At 51.9% G+C, this 20,880-nt stretch overlaps 3 protein-coding genes across 11 annotated transcripts in view; 1 reads left to right on the forward strand and 2 right to left on the reverse strand.

Moving 5' to 3' along the window:
* The window catches only part of CNOT4 (CCR4-NOT transcription complex subunit 4), a 51,726-nt gene extending 39,867 nt beyond the window's left edge, over window positions 1-11,859 (reverse strand). For 2 of the 9 annotated variants that reach the window (XM_069966864.1, XM_069966845.1), the window contains exon 1: window positions 11,574-11,859. The gene's annotated coding sequence lies outside the window, so the exon portion shown is untranslated. The remainder of the gene's footprint in view (window positions 1-11,573) is intronic. The other 7 variants (XM_069966873.1, XM_069966882.1, XM_069966904.1 and 4 more) reach the window with 4 other exon arrangements.
* MTPN (myotrophin) overlaps window positions 1-20,880 on the reverse strand; it is a 230,721-nt gene that overhangs the window by 29,420 nt on the left and 180,421 nt on the right. The gene's annotated exons all lie outside the window — the stretch shown is intronic.
* The window catches only part of NUP205 (nucleoporin 205), a 35,307-nt gene continuing 26,304 nt past the window's right edge, over window positions 11,878-20,880 (forward strand). The window contains exons 1-12 of the mRNA XM_069966831.1: window positions 11,878-12,712; window positions 14,409-14,551; window positions 14,760-14,931; window positions 15,077-15,221; window positions 15,708-15,867; window positions 17,823-18,051; window positions 18,139-18,303; window positions 18,375-18,550; window positions 19,863-19,979; window positions 20,050-20,187; window positions 20,268-20,418; window positions 20,496-20,695. Of these exons, the coding sequence (XP_069822932.1) occupies window positions 12,685-12,712; window positions 14,409-14,551; window positions 14,760-14,931; window positions 15,077-15,221; window positions 15,708-15,867; window positions 17,823-18,051; window positions 18,139-18,303; window positions 18,375-18,550; window positions 19,863-19,979; window positions 20,050-20,187; window positions 20,268-20,418; window positions 20,496-20,695 (1,824 nt within the window). The 5' untranslated portion in view covers window positions 11,878-12,684. The remainder of the gene's footprint in view (window positions 12,713-14,408; window positions 14,552-14,759; window positions 14,932-15,076; window positions 15,222-15,707; window positions 15,868-17,822; window positions 18,052-18,138; window positions 18,304-18,374; window positions 18,551-19,862; window positions 19,980-20,049; window positions 20,188-20,267; window positions 20,419-20,495; window positions 20,696-20,880) is intronic.

Consider the following 20,880-nt stretch of genomic DNA (forward strand, 5'->3'; position numbering starts at 1 on the left):
TGATCATAGGTCACGTGACCCAATACAGGAAGCAAAAAAATAATAATTTTTGTCTAATTAACTGGTGTCAGAAAGTTATACATACATATAATTTGCTTCTATTAAAAAATCTTCAGTCTTCCAGTACTTATCAGCTGCTATATGTCCTGCAGGAAGTGGTGTATTCTTTCCACTCCTGACACAGCGCTCTCTGCTGCCACCTGTGTCCATGTCAGGAACTGTTCAGAGCAGGAGAGGTTTTCTATAGGAATTTGCTGCTGCTCTGGACAGTTCCTGACATGGACAGAGTTGGCAGCAGAGAGCACTGTGTCAGACTGGAAAGAATACAACACTTCCTGCAGGACATACAGCAGCTGATAAGTACTGGAAGACTGGAGATTTTTTTAATAGAAGTAAATTACAAATCTATATAACTTTCTGACACCGGTTGATTAGAAAGAAAAAATATTTTTCCAAACAATCCCTTTAAATATATGGATCCAGCAGAGCTGGGATGAAACAGATGACACTGCAGGGACAGGGATACCGAGTACGTATTAGATGGGCAAAAAATAAAGAAATGCTGAAGTGCTTCTTTAACGGGACAAAAGGATAAGCAGCAACAATGAAATCAATGCTCCTGACGTCATCCTATGTTGTAAACCGTAATGTACTACCGTGACCACCACAGCATTACAGCTCTCACCTCCCTGGGGGGTGTAGTCAGGAGCCACGTAACCTCCGTGCCAAGCCCTGTAACTATAGAGCAGTGCATTGTGGGAGCTCAGTCCCCAGTGCACAGAGACAGGCCGGTGTCTTCCAGTACTTATCAGCTGCTGTATGTCCTGCAGAAGTACGTATCTTTAAGGGGAACTCCAGAGATAGATTTTTTTTTTTAATCAACTGGTTTAAGAAAGTTATATAGATTTCTAATGCTGCGTTTATACGATACGATTATCGTGCAAATTGGAATGATAATCGTACGTGTAAACGCTGCGAACGATCAAACGACGAACGAGAAATCGTTCATTTTGATCTTACAACATGTTCCAAAATCGCCGTTCTTAAAAAAATTTCGCCGATCGTTCCGTGTAAACCGTCGTTCGCCCATTTAACCAATGTGAGATAGGCTTAAGCGATCGCAGAGCGAATTTCCGTAAGATATATCGTACCGTCTAAACGCTAACCGTTGTGAAAAAAAAAAATCGGTACTCTGACATTGTTAATCGTACGATCGGGCCAATTATCGTTTCGTGGAAACGCAGCATAATTTACTTCTATTAAAAAAAATCTCCAGTCTCCCAGTACTTATCAGCTGCTGTATGCCCTGCAGGAAGTGGTGTATTCTTACTAGTCTGACACAGTGCTCTCTGCTGCCACCTCTGTCCATGTCAGCAAATCCCCCTAGAAAACCCTCTCCTCCTCTGCAGACTGGAAAAAAAAAATCACCACTTCTGCAGGACATACAGCAGCTGATAAGTACTGAAAGATTAGATTTTTTTTTTTTAATAAAAGTTTATTACAAATCTCTGGCACCAGTTGATTTGGAACAAAATAAAATGTGGTATACAATCCCTTTAACGTCTGATTACAGCGTCCTATGACATCATTACATGACTAGGCAGATTGTAGTGGTTACCATGATGTATGGGTGACAGGACGCCGGGGATGTGTCGGCTACACGCATGGGGGGAGATTTATCAACCATGGTGTAAAGTGAGACTGGCTCTGTTGCCCCTAGCAACCAATCAGATTCCACCTTTCATTCCTCACAGACTCTTTGGAAAATGAAAGGTGGAATCTGATTGGTTGCTAGGGGCAACAGAGCCAGTCTCACTTTACACCATGGTTGATAAATCTCCCCCATGAAGCGCGGTGTTTTGATGGGGGGGGGGGGGGGGCTGTGGTCTCATGCAGCGGGCACCGGGATATTTTTAGTCCGTGTATTTCCCCTGAGCGTGCAGTTAATACCGTCGCTCTGCTGGCGAAGCAAATCCGGAGCGAATGAATGGAACACTTTACAGCTTCCTTGAGAGCGAGCGACACCCGGGGCCGATAACAAGGAGAGGAATCGCAGATCCCGACCACTGCCGGGCAATAGAGAGTGGCCGCCATGTGCGATTCATGTCGTCTAGTCCAACCTGTGGTGCTCTGGCTGCTGCAAAACTACAACTCCCAGCATGCCCTGACAGCCTCCGGCTGTCAGGGCATGCTGGGAGTTGTAGTTTTGCAGCAGCTGAAGAGCCGCAGGTTGTAAGACTGATCTCAGATACAGCAGGATCAATACTATCAGTGTCCCTCCCCGCAGAACGTTACAGGTCCGCCACCTTACAGTCACAGCTTCATTTAAAGGGGGTGCTCACCCATATTTAATTTTTTATTTCAAATTAACTGGTTTCACAAAGTTCTATAGATTTGTAATTTAATTCCATTAAAAAAAAAAAAAAAAATTACAGTCTTCCAGTACTTATCAGCTGCTACATGTCCTGCAGGAAGTGGTGGATTCTCTCCAGTCTGACACAGTGCTCTCTGCTGCCACCTCTGTCCGTGTCAGCAACAAATCCCCATAGAAAACCTCTCCTGCTCTGAACAAGCATCCTGTCCGGAGCAGGAGAAAAGTAGTGACTGGAGAGAATACACCACTTCCTGCAGGACATACAGCAGCTGATGAGTACTGTAAGACCGGGAAAAATTTTTTTTTTCTTATTAGAAGTAAATTACAAATATACGGTTGATTTGAAAGAATTAACAGTTGATTTGAAAGAATTATTTTTTTTCCCCGTGAACTAGCCCTTTAAAGTTTGCCCAATTAAATAGTGTTAGGAAAGTGATCCGCTTAGGCTGCGTTCACACTACGTTTTTGCAAAAAACGGATGAACGGATGGATAAAATGGATGCATGTGTTTGATCTGTTTTTCCATTGGATTCCATAAAAAAAAAAAAAAAAATCAACACTGATACTTTTTCTTAACGTGCACAAAAACGTAGTCGACCTTACTTCTGTGTCTGTTTAAAAAAAAAAAAAAAAAAAAAACTGATCCGTTTTGATCCCTTTTTTATAATGGAATTCAATGGAAAAACGAACGCACACACACGCATTCATTTTTTTCCCCAAAAAAAAAAAAAAAAAAAAAAAAACAGATTGCAAAAACGTAGTGTGAACCCGGCCTTAGCGCTTCACTCTAAGGCTACTATTACACCAAGCGATTTTTTTGACGACTAACAATTATACGGAACGATGAGCGTTCTTGCGGTCGTTTTGCAGTCGCTATTGCGTACGTTTCAGCTATGACTTATTACACCGAACGATGTGCGGACGATCAAACGATAAAAATAGGTCAGAATTCTATCAAACGACCGACGAGACGTTTAATCGTTGTCTGCTATTACACGGAACGATTATTGTTTAAATCCGAACGATCTAACGATTTTTAGAACGATAATCGCCCCGTGTAATACGGCCCTGAGGCATCATTGAAACAGCTTCCATAGAGCCTGTGAGACGGCCCGGCCGTGATCTCCTGGGGCACATAAAAGAAATGGCGGCCGGATGGTTCATGCTGCCAGTCGGCGACGCACGGCCGATCAGAAAACAGCCAGACCAATGAACGAGGAGACATCAGCCATTCAGGTCGACCATCTCCCCCTGTAACAGGACCCTTATGCTGCGTTTACACGGAATGATTATCGCTCGAATTTTCGCAATAACGATGGCATTTGAGCGATAATTGTTCCGTGTAAACGCAGCGAACGACCAAGCTTTGATCTTTCAACATGTTCTCGAATAGTGGTTCGCTAAAAATTCGCCGATCGCTTCGTGTAAGCAGTCTGTCACCGATTCACCCTATGTGAAAGACGGGCTTGAGCGATCTTAAAAACGATGGCAACAACGATTTTTCTTACGAATTTTCTAACGATTTATTCGTCTAAATGCTAATAGTTATAAAAAACCAAAGCGTTGCTTCAAAATCGTTAAACGATGTATCGCTTTGTGTAAAGGCAGCATAAGCCGAGTGCGGCTCCTGACTAAATCCGTGGCGGTCTGAATCCTAACTGGTCGAAACCTTTCACAAGGACACCTTAAAGGGGCACTCCGGCCAAAATCTATTTCAAATCAACTAAAGTTATATAGATTTGTAATTTACTTCTTTTCAAACATCTCCAGTCTTCCAGTACTTATCAGCTGCTGTATGTCCTGCAGGAAGTGGTGTGATCTCTCCAGTCTGACACAGTGCTCTCTGCTGCCACCTCTGTCCATGTCAGAAACTGTTCAGAGCAGCAGCAAATATGTTAGATTTCAGCCAAGGTCGGACTTCTCCTATAAAGCTGCCGGTTCCCCTTCCTGTGCCCTCTACGGAGTGGGGTCAGCTCTGACTGCGGCTTATCTCTCAAGAAACAAAGGGGTGGGGGTCTGATTGTCCATCATAGCCAACCCCTATCACCATAGCTCTGCTTTAGCTGACACCTATAGAAAGTCCTCCATGTCTGGAGATGGCGCCGTCCTGACCCTCACAGCCTCCTGGGAGCCGCAGCCGATACAGTAGCGGTATAACAGCAGCTAGTCATATATAACAGACCTGAGGCAGGGCAGTCATTTCCCACCTGCTGCAAAATTACAACCCTCAGCGGGAGACCTTGCTGATGCCGTGTATCCTCACTGATCCCAGTGACAGCCACTATGAGAGTGCGAGAGACTTCTCAGCCCCCTCCTCTCCATGCCCTGACGCTTACAGGTCTGTGACCATGAGGAGACAAGCCGGTGTCTTCCTGTAATCCGCAGGTGCTTGTTATCTATTATCCAGGGGCCAAGAAGGCAAAGGTCTGTGCGGGGTTCACCAGGAAGCGGACGGGACTTCTCACCGGGTGTGTGTGTGTGTATATATATATATATATATTGCTGTTCACTATTGAAGCTTAGCACCAGCTGCTGCAAAACTACAACTCCCAGCATGCCTGGACAGCAAAAGCAGAGTTGTAGTTCTGCCCTGCTCAGTGGTGTACTCTCTTACACAAGGGTATATAGCTGTATATACAGTGTAGCGTCATCCTCGGCTGCTGCAGTATGGTGACTAATTCTCCAGGACTGACTAATAGAAGAGGATGGAGCAGATCCGGTGCAATCATCTGCTGTGCAGAGTATTACACGTAACCCAGCTTTCCCAGGATCCTGCCTCACTAGGCGATGATTCAGGGGACGGACCCCCGGTAATAGGAGCCATGTTGCCGCTCACCCAGCTTTCCTGGGTGATTCCCGCATTGCTCCAGATTAACTAACTAGGCAGAATTCCCCTTCTGGAGTCTTAGAAAAACTAATTACCCAGCTTTCCCAGGGTCCTGCATCACTATAGCCGTCACCTATCACCCAGCTTTCCCAGGGTCCTTCATCAGTATAGCCGTCACCTATCACCCAGCTTTCCCAGGGTCCTGCATCACTATAGCCATCACCCAGCTTTCTCAGGGTACTGCATCACTATAGCCATCACCTATCACCCAGCTTTCCCAGGGTCCTTCATCACTATAGTCGTCACCTATCACCCAGCTTTCCCAGGGTCCTGCATCACTATAGCCGTCACCTATCACCCAGCTTTCTCAGGGTCCTGCATCACTATAGCCGTCACCTATCACCCAGCTTTCCCAGGGTACTGCATCACTATAGCCATCACCTATCACCCAGCTTTCCCAGGGTCCTTCATCACTATAGCCGTCACCTATCACCCAGCTTTCCCAGGGTACTGCATCACTATAGCCATCACCTATCACCCAGCTTTCCCAGGGTCCTTCATCACTATAGCCGTCACCTATCACCCAGCTTTCCCAGGGTCCTGCATCATTGAAGTTATAACCTATCACCCAGCTTTCCCAGGGTCCTGCATTACTATAGCCGTCACCTATCACCCAGCTTTCCCAGGGTACTGCATCACTATAGCCATCACCTATCACCCAGCTTTCCCAGGGTCCTTCATCACTATAGCTGTAACCTAGCACCCAACTTTCCCAGGGTCCTGCATCACTATAGCTGTAACCTAGCACCCAACTTTCCCAGGGTCCTGCATCACTATAGCCGTCACCTATCACCCAGCCTTCCCAGGGTCTTGCAGCCATCACCTATCACCCAGCTTTTCCAGGGTCCTGCATCACTATAGCCGTCACCTATCACCCAGCCTTCCCAGGGTGCTGCATTGCACTATTATGCATTTACCTATCAGCGTATAGCAGTGTCATCTATCACCCAGCTTTCCCAGGGTCCTGTATTACAGGGTCCTGTATTACACCTCTAGGCAGATTTTCCATTCACAGGTACAGTCATATTACTTGTCACCAAGCTTTCCTAGGATCCTGCACCCTTATTACATCACTACACAGATTCACCAGTCAGGGGTTTGGCCCTGTCGCTTGTCATCCAGATTCCAGCCCCCCCGCCATATCACTCGACAGATTTGCCACCTAGCTTTCCTAGGGTCCTGCATAACGCCACACCTATCGATTGCCCACTTACGCCATTTAGGTAATCACCCAGCTTTCCCTCTATTGCTCTATAGGCAGATTTCTCTGGCTGGAGTCTAAAAAAAAAAAGTCATGTAACTATTTTACTTATCACTCAGCTTTCCCAGGGTCCTGCATCACTCCATTACTATGCATTCACCATTTAGCTATAGCCATGTCACCTATTACCCAGCTTTCCCAGGGTCCTGCATCACTATAGCAGTCACCTATCACCCAGCTTGCCCAGGCTCCTGCATCACTATAGCCGTCACCTATCACCCAGCTTTCCCAGGGTGCTGCATCACTACATTAATATGCATTCAGCTATAGCTGTCACCTATCACCCAGCTTTCCCAGGACTCTGCATTACTATACTAAGCAGCTTTGCCATCCAGCTGACAGCCGTGTCACCTATCACCCAGGATCCTGTATTACTATGCAGATTTGCTATTTAGCTTATAGCCGCGTCACTTATCACCCAGCTTTCCCAGGATCCTCTATTAAACCTCTATGCAGTTTCCCATTCACAGACATATTACTTGTCACCAAACTTTACCAGGATCCTGCATCAACACTGTGCAGAGCTATCATTCCAGGGTCTGCCCCCCCCCTTATATCACCATGCAAATTTACCATACAACTTTTCCAGGATCCTGAATAACACCACACATATGCAGACTGCCCACTGAAGCCATTTAGGTCATCACCCAGCTTTCTCAGGGTCCTGCATCACTACATCCCTAAGCAGATTTGCCAGTCTATAGCAGTGTCATCTACCACCAAGCTTTCCCAGGATCCTGCATCATAGCATTACTATGCATTTACCATTTAGCTTATAGCCGCCACCTATCACCCAGCTTTCCCAGGGTCCTGCATCATAGCATTACTATGCATTTACCATTTAGCTTATAGCTGCCACCTATCACCCAGCTTTCCCAGGGTCCTGCATCATAGCATTACTATGCATTTACCATTTAGCCGCCACCTATCACCCAGCTTTCCCAGGGTCCTGCATCATAGCATTACTATGCATTTACCATTTAGCTTATTGCCGCCACCTTTCCCGGGATCCTGTATTATTACACTACAATGCAGATTTAACTTTCCCAGGGTCCTGCCTAACACCACAACTATGCAGACTGCCCATTTAGGTCAACACCCAACTTTCCCAGGGTCCTGTATTACACTACTATGCATTTCCCATTTAGCTATAGCTGTAACCCATCACCCAGCTTTCCCAGGATCCTACATCACTGCACCACTATGCAGATTTACCATTCACAGCGACAGCTATATTGTCAACAGACTTTCCCAGGATCCTGCATCATCACTATGCAGAGTTATCATTGAGGACTCCAGCCATATGGCTTGCCACCCAGCTTTCCCAGCACCCTGCATCACTATGCTGGTGTCTGTCCATGCTTTCTGGCATCCAGCTTTCCCACAGTCCTGCATCACTACATCAGTATGCCGGTGTCTATCCCTGCTCTCTGCCACCCAGCTTTCCCAGCACCCTGCATTACTACATCACTATGTCGGTGTCTATTCCTGCTCTCTGCCATCTAGCTTTCCCACAGTCCTGCATGACTGTGCCAGTGTCCATCCCTGCTGTCTGCCACTCAGCTTTCCCACCCCCCTGCAGACGCACCAGGCGCAGCAGCGCCCCCGGCTGATCACTGAGGAGGTCTGCAACATCACCATGTACCCCCCCAAAGATAGCCGCTGCAGGGAGGAGTGGGAGTGGGGCGGGACGTCCGGAAGAGGAAGTGTTAAAGGGGCGGCACACCCCGCAGCTCATCACTATGGAGGGGGGGGGTAACCTCATTCCAATGAAGAACACGGCGATGGCTGATACCAGGGAGCAGTAGCCCAGACCACATATAGTTTATAGCGTCATCACTGGGGGACCCCCCCCCCCCATACTAAACAGAAAACAGCGCCACTCAGGCAGCGTCCGGTATTGCAGCAGAAATCCATTCACACCAATGGAGAGGAGCCGGAGGTGACCTGTAGAGGATCGGCGAGGTCCACGATTGTACGACTACAACTCCCAGCAGGATGGGAGACCAAGCACCGACAATCTACACAGGAGGGAGGCCACACACACACAGCCTCCACTGGTTGTCTGGAGGCAGAGGCCGGACAATGACTCCCATCAGGTTACGGTAAGTAGTCACAGGACTCTATGATAAGACGACAACTCCAGAACGTTCTCACCGCCCGGCCTCTGCCTGAGTGTGGTAAGAATAGAGGCTGCAGGGATGAGGGAGGCTGGGGATGAAGAAGGACGAAGGCCATGTATGAGAATGTGATTAGGAGGAGGCTATGAAGGAGTGATGGAGGCTGGGAGTATATATAGGAGGCCGTCTAATCGAGGCACCAGGTCTGAGGGGAGGATTGTCTATGCTACAAAGTGAGGCTGGAGGAAAAGGAGGCTGTCTGCAGAGGAAGAAGGGAGGCCGCATATAGATAGATAGAGAAAGAGAGGCTGGCAGCCTACCAGGAGGGAGGCTGTGTGTAGCAGTAGTTTTAGTGATATCTGTATAGGAGGCTGTGTGTCAGGAGTACAGTGGCGGGGGAGGGGGCCTGGAGGCCGAGTAGAGGTTGTGTGTGATAAATATAAAGGCTGAAGATGTAGGAGCTGCTGTATATGAGAAGTGGAGGCTGGGAGGTGACGTCTATAGGAATGATGGAGGCCGAGGCTGGAGATGAGACCCACAGAGGGCCAACAGGAAGGGGAGGCTGGAGAGGTGACATTAGGGTGAATGGCTGGAATGTGAGGTATGGAGGAGGGCCGGGAGAGGCTATGGAGGCCGGTATAGGAGGCCCAACAGAGGCTAAACTGGGAGATGAGTGGTCTGTAGGGAAAGGCCAGGAGAAGAGTAGATAGGTGAGGCTGTGGTGGGAGGACTGTCAGCCGCTGGGTGAGGAGGCCAAGTTAGTAAGGCTGTGGTGTTAGGCTCGAGGACTGGCAGAGGCCGGGGAGGCCAGGAGACCGCAGCGGGAGGACCGGCGGGGGTGGAGGTTGGGTAGGTGAGGCTGTGGTGGGAGGCTGGGGGGCGGAGGCTGGGTGTATAGGGAGGCTGAGGCCGGGGGGCGGAGGCTGGGTGTATAGGGAGGCTGAGGCCGGGGGGCGGAGGCTGGGTGTATAGGGAGGCTGAGGCCGGGGGGCGGAGGCTGGGTGTATAGGGAGGATGAGGCCGGGGGGCGGAGGCTGAGGCCGGGGGGCGGAGGCTGGGTGTATAGGGAGGCTGAGGCCAGGGGGCGGAGGCTGGGTGTATAGGGAGGCTGAGGCCGGGGGGTGGAGGCTGGGTGTATAGGGAGGCTGAGGCCGGGGGTGGAGGCTGGGTGTATAGGGAGGCTGAGGCCGGGGGGTGGAGGCTGGGTGTATAGGGAGGCTGAGGCCGGGGGGTGGAGGCTGAGGCCGGGGGGTGGAGGCTGGGTGTATATGGAGGCTGAGGCCGGGGGTGGAGGCCCGGAGGTAGAGGCTGGGTGTATAGGGAGGCTGAGGGTGGAGGCTGGGTGTATAGGGAAGCTGAGGCCGGGGGTGGAGGCTGGGTGTATAGGGAGGCTGAGGGTGGAGGCTGGGTGTATAGGGAGGCTGAGGCCGGGGGGGTGGAGGCTGGGTGTATAGGGAGGCTGAGGCCGGGGGGGTGGAGGCTGGGTGTATAGGGAGGCTGAGGCCGGGGGGTGGAGGCTGGGTGTATAGGGAGGCTGAGTGTACAGGGAGGCTGAGGTCAGGGGGGTGGAGGCTGGGTGTATAGGAAGGCTGAGGCCGGAGGCTGGGTGTATAGGAAGGCTGAGGCCAGGGGGGTGGAGGCTGGGTGTATAGGGAGGCTGAGGCCGGGGGGTGGAGGCTGGGTGTATAGGGAGGCTGAGGGTGGAGGCTGGGTGTATAGGAAGGCTGAGGCCAGGGGGGTGGAGGCTGGGTGTATAGGGAGGCTGAGGCCGGGGGGTGGAGGCTGGGTGTATAGGGAGGCTGAGGCCGGGTGGTGGAGGCTGGGTGTATAGGGAGGCTGAGGGTGGAGGCTGGGTGTATAGGAAGGCTGAGGCCAGGGGGGTGGAGGCTGGGTGTATAGGAAGGCTGAGGCCAGGGGGGTGGAGGCTGGGTGTATAGGGAGGCTGAGGCCGGGGGGTGGAGGCTGGGTGTATAGGGAGGCTGAGGCCGGGGGGTGGAGGCTGGGTGTATAGGGAGGCTGAGTGTACAGGGAGGCTGAGGTCAGGGGGGTGGAGGCTGGGTGTATAGGGAGGCTGAGGGTGGAGGCTGGGTGTATAGGAAGGCTGAGGCCAGGGGGGTGGAGGCTGGGTGTATAGGGAGGCTGAGGGTGGAGGCTGGGTGTATAGGAAGGCTGAGGCCAGGGGGGTGGAGGCTGGGTGTATAGGGAGGCTGAGGGTGGAGGCTGGGTGTATAGGAAGGCTGAGGCCAGGGGGGTGGAGGCTGGGTGTATAGGGAGGCTGAGGGTGGAGGCTGGGTGTATAGGGAGGCTGAGGCCAGGGGGTGGAGGCTGGGTGTATAGGGAGGCTGAGGGTGGAGGCTGGGTGTATAGGGAGGCTGAGGGTGGAGGCTGGGTGTATAGGGAGGCTGAGGCCGGGGGTGGAGGCTGGGTGTATAGGGAGGCTGAGGGTGGAGGCTGGGTGTATAGGAAGGCTGAGGCCAGGGGGGTGGAGGCTGGGTGTATAGGGAGGCTGAGGGTGGAGGCTGGGTGTATAGGGAGGCTGAGGCCGGGGGTGGAGGCTGGGTGTATAGGAAGGCTGAGGCCAGGGGGGTGGAGGCTGGGTGTATAGGGAGGCTGAGGCCAAGGGGGTGGAGGCTGGGTGTATAGGAAGGCTGAGGCCAGGGGGGTGGAGGCTGGGTGTATAGGAAGGCTGAGGCCGGGGGGGTGGAGGCTGGGTGTATAGGAAGGCTGAGGCCGGGGGGGGGGGTGGAGGCTGGGTGTATAGGGAGGCTGAGGCCGGGGGGCGGAGGCTGGGTGTATAGGGAGGCTGAGGCCGGGGGGCGGAGGCCCGGAGGTGGAGGCTGGCGGTGAGGCCGGTGGAGGCCGCTCCCAGGCCCGGAGCTCCGGTGAGATGAGGCCGCGGCCTGTGACAGGCTTCCCCCCTGCTCCTCTTACCCTCGCACCGCCTCCTGCGCCGGCCTGGCCGCTCACCCTGTGCTGCTGCTGGGATAGTAATGGCGGGCGCTGGGGGCGGACCGGCGGCTCCTCCTCCTCTCGGGCCGTGTGTGTCGGAGCTCGGCGGAGACGATCCGTGCGTGTCCGGCGCTGCAGATATCCGGGGCCTGGCTGCTCCTGTCCTGGGGATCTTCACCACCAGACGGCCACCATCTTACATTGGGGGGGATACTGTTCTGGCAGCTCAGGGAGGGGGGAGCGCCATGCGCATGCGCCAAGTCAACGGGACGAAAAACGAGGCCAAGCATGCGGCGCGGAGCATGATGGGAACTGTAGTCGCAGCCACTAGCCTACTGCAAGCACCGCCACTTACTCATAGCCACCCTCCGGCTCTGCTATCACTCAGGATCAGTATAATAAACATGCGGCCATACTACCATAGAGGTCACGAAATAATAGCGATACACAAAGCACGACCGACCCGCCTCCTAAAGAACATGGACTACATCTCCCAACAAACCTTGCGCTAGGTCCGGCTAACGTTTAACCATCATAAAATCCGCTTTATGACAACTGAGAAATTGATTCCAACGGTCTCAGTCTGTGAAACAAACCGACAAGTCACTTGTCTAAAAGTTCTTTTTTACCTTTTAGGACCTGTAGCAAAGACTACCGGGACACGTAGTTTTCGCGTTGCTAGGCTTCATACAGTCATGTTTGACTTTAAACTACATCTCCCAGAAGCCTACGCGCTGCTGTCACATTATCAGCTAGTTGAAGTGAGACAAATCGACAGCGAAGGTCCTCTAGCGGTGGCTTCTGGGAAATGTAGTTTTTCTACTTCCTTATATAATGAAACAGACTGTAACTCAAACTACATCTCCCAGAAGCCCTTTCAGTTTAACCTTTACTGTCAGAAAGTTAAATTAGAAATCAAACCCGATTTATCTATGTGAAAACGATAGTTATGGGACAGTGAGGCGCGGATAATGCGGGCGCAGTGCGGTTTTGTGAGGGGATTCGTCGGTCTATGAGAGGCCGTGTGCACAGGCACTAGTGAGGGCAGCCTAAAGGCAGCAGGCGGGTTCCGGCTGGGAAGTGCGGTCCCAAGATGGCAGCGCCGTTGGCGGTAAATTCAGGTAAAATGGAATCTTTATGTGTCCCAGTTCTGGTTCTGTATTACTGCATCATATGGAAGTGTTATGTGCGGGGGGAGGAGCAGTGCGGGGGGCTGCGGAGCTGAATGCATGGGAGATACAAGGGGACAGACTCACATGAATGGCAGTAAACATGTGCTGGAGCACTACAAGTCCCAGCATGGCCGGGTTATATTCCTAGTCATTAAATAATACAGGATGTAACTCAGGATCAGTAATGTATGTACACAGTGACCCCACCAGCAGAATAGTGAGTGCAGCTCTGGAGTATAATACAGGAGGTAACTCAGGATCAGTAATGTATGTACACAGTGACCCCACCAGCAGCATAGTGAGTGCAGCTCTGGAGTATAATACATTATATTACTGATCCAGAGTTACATCCTGTATGTACACAGTGACCCCACCAGCAGAATAGTGAGTGCAGCTCTGGAGTATAATACAGGAGGTAACTCAGGATCAGTAATGTAATGTATGTACACAGTGACCCCACCAGCAGAATAGTGAGTGCAGCTCTGGAGTATAATACATTATATTACTGATCCAGAGTTACATCCTGTATGTACACAGTGACCCCACCAGCAGAATAGTGAGTGCAGCTCTGGGGTATAATACAGGATGTAACTCAGGATCAGTACAGGATCAGTAATGTATGTACACAGTGACCTTACCAGCAGAATAGTGAGTGCAGCTCTGGAGTATAATACATTATATTACTGATCCAGAGTTACATCCTGTATGTACACAGTGACCCCACCAGCAGAATAGTGAGTGCAGCTCTGGAGTATAATACAGGATGTAACTCAGGATCAGTAATGTAATGTAATGTACACAGTGACCTCACCAGCAGAATAGTGAGTGCAGCTCTGGAGTATAATACAGGAGGTAACTCAGGATCAGTAATGTAATGTATGTACACAGTGACCCCACCAGCAGAATAGTGAGTGCAGCTCTGGAGTATAATACATTATATTACTGATCCAGAGTTACATCCTGTATGTACACAGTGACCCCACCAGCAGAATAGTGAGTGCAGCTCTGGGGTATAATACAGGATGTAACTCAGGATCAGTAATGTAATGTACACAGTGACCGCACCAGCAGAATAGTGAGTGCAGCTCTGGGGTTTAATACAGGATGTAACTCAGGATCAGTAATGTAATGTATGTACACAGTGACCCCACCAGCAGAATAGTGAGTGCAGCTCTGGGGTATAATACAGGATGTAACTCAGGATCAGTAATGTAATGTAATGTACACAGTGACCGCACCAGCAGAATAGTGAGGGCAGCTCTGGGGTATAATACAGGATGTAACTCAGGATCAGTAATGTAATGTAATGTACACAGTGACCCCACCAGCAGAATAGTGAGTGCAGCTCTGGAGTATAATACAGGAGGTAACTCAGGATCAGTAATGTAATGTAATGTACACAGTGACCCCACCAGCAGAATAGTGAGTGCAGCTCTGGATGTAACTCAGGATCAGTAATGTATGTACACAGTGACCGCACCAGCAGAATAGTGAGTGCAGCTCTGGGGTATAATACAGGATGTAACTCAGGATCAGTAATGTATGTACACAGTGACCGCACCAGCAGAATAGTGAGTGCAGCTCTGCAGTATAATACAGAATGTAACACATGGGGGTCAGTAGTGACGTATACCTTGTATATCAGGGGCCAGCTTGTGGGGACCATATAAGAACATCTGGACGGCGGTGGAGAACGCTCTCCTGAAGAGGCAGCCGGAGGCCGTGCACGTTCTGGATCTGCTGCTGAAGAAACATAAACCGGACTTCATCTCCCTGTTCAAGAACCCGGTAAGTACGATGAGCCCTCCTGGCTCTGCTACATCACCCGTATAGATGTGATCGCCCTCCTGGCTCTGCTACATCACCTGTATAGATGTGATCGCCCTCCTGGCTCTGCTACATCACCCGTATAGATGCGATCGCCCTCCTGGCTCTGCTACATCACCCGTATAGATGTGATGGAAGAGCTGATGAATGTTCTTCTCTCCTTTTAAAGGCGAAGAGTCCGCAGCAACATGAGAAGATCCAGAAGGCCAGTACCGAGGGCATCGCCATCAAGGGGCAGCAGGGCACCCGTCTCCTGCCCGAGGGGCTCATCAAGGAGGCCTTCATCCTCAGCGACCTCTTCAACATCGGGGAGGTGGCCGCTGTGGAGCTTCTCCTCGCTGGTCAGTCCTTCTTAAAGGGGTAAAAGGGTCTCCAGCTGTTGCAAAACTACCTCCAGGCATGATGGGAATTGTAGTTTTGCAACAGCTGTAGGGCCAAAGGTTCCCTATCCCTGGGTTAAACCGAAGGGCATGCTTTCTATTGCAGGAGAGCACCAGCAGCCTCACTTCCCCGGCCTCACCCGCGGACTGGTCGCCGTCCTCTTATACTGGGACGGCAAGAGATGTATCGCCAACTCCCTGTGCACCCTCATCCAGTCCCGGAAGGGCAAGACCTTCACCATGGACCTCAGGTACCGCCACAGCTTAATAATAAGTGTCACTAAAAGGATTGAAGATCAGCTCTGAAGCACAAACTTCTGCTCTGATGAAATACACTGAGATGATAAACAAGGTTTATAGCGTTATGGTGTGATGTAGAGGAGCAGGCCAGACAGTGATTGCAATATTCTAGTGGGATCGCTGCTCTGGAGCACAAACTGCAGCCCTGACAGATGAAATATAAAGGAGGGGGGGAGGCGACTGGGATGACTGCTCCGAAGCACAATTGGTAGCTCTTAGTATGCATATTAAGAAGGGGTTAGTATTTTATAGAGGGTTAGATATTGGTCTGGTTGTGATTGCTGCTCTGGAGCACAAACTGCTGCTAAGAGCGAGTGAAATACTGTGAACGCTAAAATATCGAGAGATTTAGTCAGACCTTACGGAGTCACACAGCGGCAGAATTGTGCATGCAGCTCCTGAGGCCCGGTGTTTCAGCATTGTTCTCTTGTCCACAGCCCAGAGGTGGAGTACATGACCACGCGCTTCACCGACGACCTGATGGACAGCGGCCTCACCCAGAAGATCCTCACCCTGGTGTCCCAGATTGATGTCAACAACGAATTCGATAAACTCCAGAAGGAGAGAGGACTGGGCAACGAGAAGCACCGCAAGGAGGTGGGGAGATATACCGCCATGTTGTGTCATGTGATATGGATGGGTATATATACCGCTATGTGATGTGTACATAGCATGTACATGACTGGGGGAGGATATACCGCCATGTTGTGTCATGTGATATGGATGGGTATATATACCGCTATGTGATGTGTACATAGCATGTACATGACTGGGGGAGGATATACCGCCATGTTGTGTCATGTGATAGGGGATGGGTATATAGCATGTACATGACTGGAGGAGGTGGGGGGGATATAACGCTGTGTGGAGAGTCATGAGGACCCTCACTCTCCAGTTCCAGTGATCACGTGGTGAAACAGGAAGGAGTAGTAAGCCGTGCTGGAGACAAGGAACATGACAGGGAGCTGTGCTGGAGACAAGGAACATGACAGAGAGCCGTGCTGGAGACAAGGAACATGACAGGGAGCTGTGCTGGAGACAAGGAACATGACAGGGAGCTGTGCTGGAGACAAGGAACATGACAGGGAGCTGTGCTGGAGACAAGGAACATGACAGGGAGCTGTGCTGGAGACAAGGAACATTACAGGGAGCTGTGCTGGAGACTAGGAGAGGGACAGGGAGCCGTGCTGGAGACTAGGAGACAGACAGGGAGCCGTGCCGGAGGCTAGGTACATGATAGGGAGCCGTGCCGGAGGCTAGGTACATGATAGGGAGCCATGCTGGAGACTAGGGGAGGGACAGGGAGCAGTGCTGGAGACTAGGAAAGGGATAGGGAGCCGTGCCGGAGACTAGGAAAGGGATAGGGAGCCGTGCCGGAGACTAGGAAAGGGATAGGGAGCCGTGCCGGAGGCTAGATACATGAAAGGGAGCCGTGCCGGAGACTAGGAGAGGGATAGGGAGTCGTGCCTGAGGCTAGGAACATGGTAGGGAGCCATGCTGGAGACTAGGAACATGACAGGGAGCCGTGCTGGAGAATAGGAGAGGGATAGGGAGCCGTTCTGGAGGCTAGGAACATGATAGGGAGCTGTGCTGGAGACTAAGAACATGATAGGAAGCCGTGCTGGAGACCAGTACCATTATAGGGAGCCGTGCTGGAGACCAGGAACATGATAGGGAGCCGTGCTGAAGACCAGGAACATGATAGGGAGCCGTGCTGGAGATTAGGAGAGTGATAGGGAGTCGTGCTGGAGACTAGGAGAGGGATAGGGAGCCATGCCGGAGGCTAGGAAAATGATAGGGAACTGTGCTGGAGCCTAGGAGAGGGATGGGAAGCCGTGCTGGAGACTAGGAGAGGGATAGGGAGCCGTGCTGGAGACTAGGAACATGATAGGGAGCCGTGCTGGAGCCTAGGAGAGGGATGGGAAGCCGTGCTGGAGACTAGGAGAGGGATAGGGAGCCGTGCCGGAGGCTAGGAACATGATAGGGAGCCGTGCTGGAGCCTAGGAGAGGGATGGGAAGCCGTGCTGGAGACTAGGAGAGGGATGGGAAGCCGTGCTGGAGACTAGGAGAGGGATAGGGACCGTGCTGGAGACTAGGTAGTTGATAGGGGCCGTGCTTGAGACTAGGAACGCAATAGGGAGCGTGCTGGAGACTAGGAGAGGGATAGGGAGTCGTGCTGGAGACTATGGGATGAGACTGGGAGCCGTGCTGGAGACTAGGAATGTCATGGGGAGCTGTGCTGGAGACTAGGAATGTGATAGAGGGCCGTGCTGGAGACTAGGGGAGGGATAGGGAGCCGTGCTGGAGACTAGGAACGGGATAGGGAGCCGTGCTGGAGACTAGGAACGGGATAGGGAGCCGTGCTGGAGACTAGGAACGGGATAGGGAGCCGTGCTGGCAACTAGGAATGTGATAGAGAGCCCTGCTGGAGACTAGGAATATGATGGGGAGCCATGCTGGAGACTATGGGAGGAGACGGGGAGCTGGAGACCTGGATCTTGTACATATCTGCTCGGATTGTTGATATTCCCCGTCGTCCTGTCGCCCCTCAGGTCTCAGACCTCGTAAAGGAGAGCCGCCAGTCGCTGGCAGAGAGCCTCTTCTCCTGGGCCTGTCAGACCCCGCTCAGTAAGGACGATACACTCCTCCTGATCGGATACCTGGAGAAGGTGTCGGTGGAGGCGGATGGCACCCTGGACAGCGTCAGCCTCTACCTCCTCATGGCTCTGCTCTACTGCTTTGACATCGGCTTCCTGGAGCAGGGGACGGAGGACCGGGACGGTACGTCCTCACCGGATAGAGCTGTATGCAGTGAGCGCCCCCTAATGGTGGCAGATTGTGAATATCTACCTTTTCCTCCCCCCTCAGAGTTGATGCAGCAGACTCCTCTCCTGACTGAAAGGCCGTACGTGGCGGCCGTTCACCAGAGACTGCAGGACAGCCAGCCCTGGAAGCTGTCGGGTCTGCAGGCCACGGTGCGGCTGGCCTGGGCCCTCGCCCTCCGCGGTGTATCCCAGCTGACTGAGGTTACAGGTAGGTCGGTCAGTCATGTGACGTATGTGGTCGGCCGTGGATGACCCCTCTGACGTCCTCCTCTCCTGCAGCATTGGCAGAGTTCACAGAGGCGGATGAGGCCATAGCGGAGATGGCCATCGGGGGCAACGCCTTCCTCTTCCTCACCGACGCCGTGGTGGCCGCCGAGATGTTCTCCCAAGAGGAATTCTTCATCCGCAGGATTCACACCCTGGTCACCGACTTCCTGACTAGGATGCCCATGAAGGTGGGTTCTTGGGTATTGTAGGGGGGTTTCACCCACTACCAGTATTGACTGATCAAGAGAATGATGGTCCCAGGTTCCTGATTGAAGGTCAGTGTTGTCATAGGTACGTGTGTGGATCCAGTAATTAAAACAGGAGGTGTTGTCATAGGAACGAGGTCACGATCCTAACCACTATCCACATCAATGCAAACACAGGACCTCCATTCTTATCATAGGTCATGTTAGTGGTCTGAACCTGCACAGTGTCCCTATGACAACACTGATTTTCAAAGTAATCTGAACAGGGGTTGTTGTCATAGGGTCTAGGTGAGGATCCAGACCACTATCCACATCAGTGCATCAGTTCATACCAACACAAGGCTTCCATTCTCATCATCGTGAGTGGTGCTCTGGATCCGCAGTCACCCTGTGACAACACCGATCTTCAGAGTAATCAGAACAGGAGGTGTTGTCATAGGTACAAGATGAAGATCCACTTCAGTACCGACATCGGTGTCTTCATATAAACACAGCAGCCTCCTTATGTTGTCGTCTGTATCCGCTCAGTGTCCCTATGACAACTCTGATCTTCAGAGTATTTGGAACAGGAAGTGTTAATATAGGGACGAGATGAGGATTTAGATCACCATCCACATCAATGCATACACGGGACCTCCATTCTTATCATAGGTCATGTTAGTGGTCTGAACCTATGACAACACTGATTTTCAGAGTAATCAGAACAGGTGTTGTTGTCATAGGGACCAGGTGAGAGTCCAAATTAATGACTTGACTCAAACACAGGACCTCCTTTTTTCTATCATTGATCATGTTAGTGGTGATCTGGATCCGCACATTGTCCTTATGACAACACTGATTGTCAAAGTAATCATAACAGGAGGTGTTGTCATAGGAATGAGGTGAGGATCCAGATCACTATCCACATCAGTGTCTCAGTCCACACCAACACAGCAACCTCCATTCCTATCAGAGAACATATGAGTGGCGATGTGGATTCAAACAGGGCCCCTATGACAACACTGATGGTCAGAGTCATCAGAACAGGTGGTTCACCACTGTGCAGCAGCTTCAGACTCCGGACCTGTTAATCCCTGGCTGTCATCTGTCCTTCTCCCCGTAATAGAGGATGTGCAGCTGACGGCCGTCAACTGATCGCCCATAGTAAACGGGTGGTGATCGGTGCTTGTCTACTTGTTCTAAATTCCAAGATGAGGGCACGATAGACGAGCGATGACACTTGAAGACTCTCAAGGTCAAAGGTTAAAGGTCGCAAGCTCATTTAAAGTGTAGTAACTCTCCTGTGTCCTTCCAGGTGAAGCAGCTGCGGAACCGAGCGGAGGAGGACGCCCGCCTGATCCACATGAGCCTGCAGATGGGCAACGAGCCCCCGACCTCGCTGCGCCGGGACTTAGAGCACGTCCTGCTGCTGGTAAGCCCCCGCTGACCCCTCCCCTCGGAGCCGCTGACCTCTGACCTCACCCCCTTCTCCCTCTTCATAGATCGGCGAGCTGTACGGGAAGGATCCCTTCCATCTGGAGCTGGCCCTGGAGTTTTGGTGCCCCACAGAGCCGCTCCAGAACTCCACCCTCATGGGCTCCTACCTGGGCGTCGCCCACCAGAGACCCCCGCAGCGCCAGGTAAGTCGGGGGCAGGGTGCTGAGGGTGTCGTCCGGTGAGAGGCCGCAGTGATTGCAGCTTGTGGTCGCTGCCGTTTCAGGTTCTGCTGGCGAAGTTTGTGAGACAGATGAGCGACCTGCTGCCCCCCACCCTGTATATCCCCTATCTGAGGATGCTGCGGGGTCTGGCCACCGGCCCCCAGTGCGCCCACTACTGCTTCAGCTTCCTCAAGGCCAACGGCAGCAGCCACGGTGAGTAGTAACACTCTGTCCTCCTCCCTCCGGAGCAGCGCTCCCCATTCACTCATCCATCTCGGGTCTCTTCCCAGCCGAGAACCTGCAGGCCGGCAGCCCCGTCTCCTGGGATCACTTCTTCCACTCACTGATGCTTTACCACGAGCACCTGCGGAGAGACCTGCCCAGCACGGACGTCATCCACCAGCGTCACCCCCCACTCAGGGGCATCACCCAGCGCGAGATGGACGGACTCCTATCATTCCTCCAGCTCGCCACCACAGTCATCGAATGGGTAAGCCGGCAGAATAGTGAGCGCAGCTCTGGAGTATAATACAGGGTGTAACTCAGGATCAGTACAGGATCAGTAATGTATGTACAGGGTGACCCCACCAGCAGAATAATGAGCGCAGCTCTGGAGTATAAAAAACAGATCAGTAATGTATGTACACAGTGACCTCACCAGCAGAATAGTAAGTG

This window comes from Dendropsophus ebraccatus, chromosome 1 (assembly GCF_027789765.1).
Source record: "Dendropsophus ebraccatus isolate aDenEbr1 chromosome 1, aDenEbr1.pat, whole genome shotgun sequence".
NCBI classification, from domain to species: Eukaryota; Metazoa; Chordata; class Amphibia; order Anura; family Hylidae; genus Dendropsophus; species Dendropsophus ebraccatus.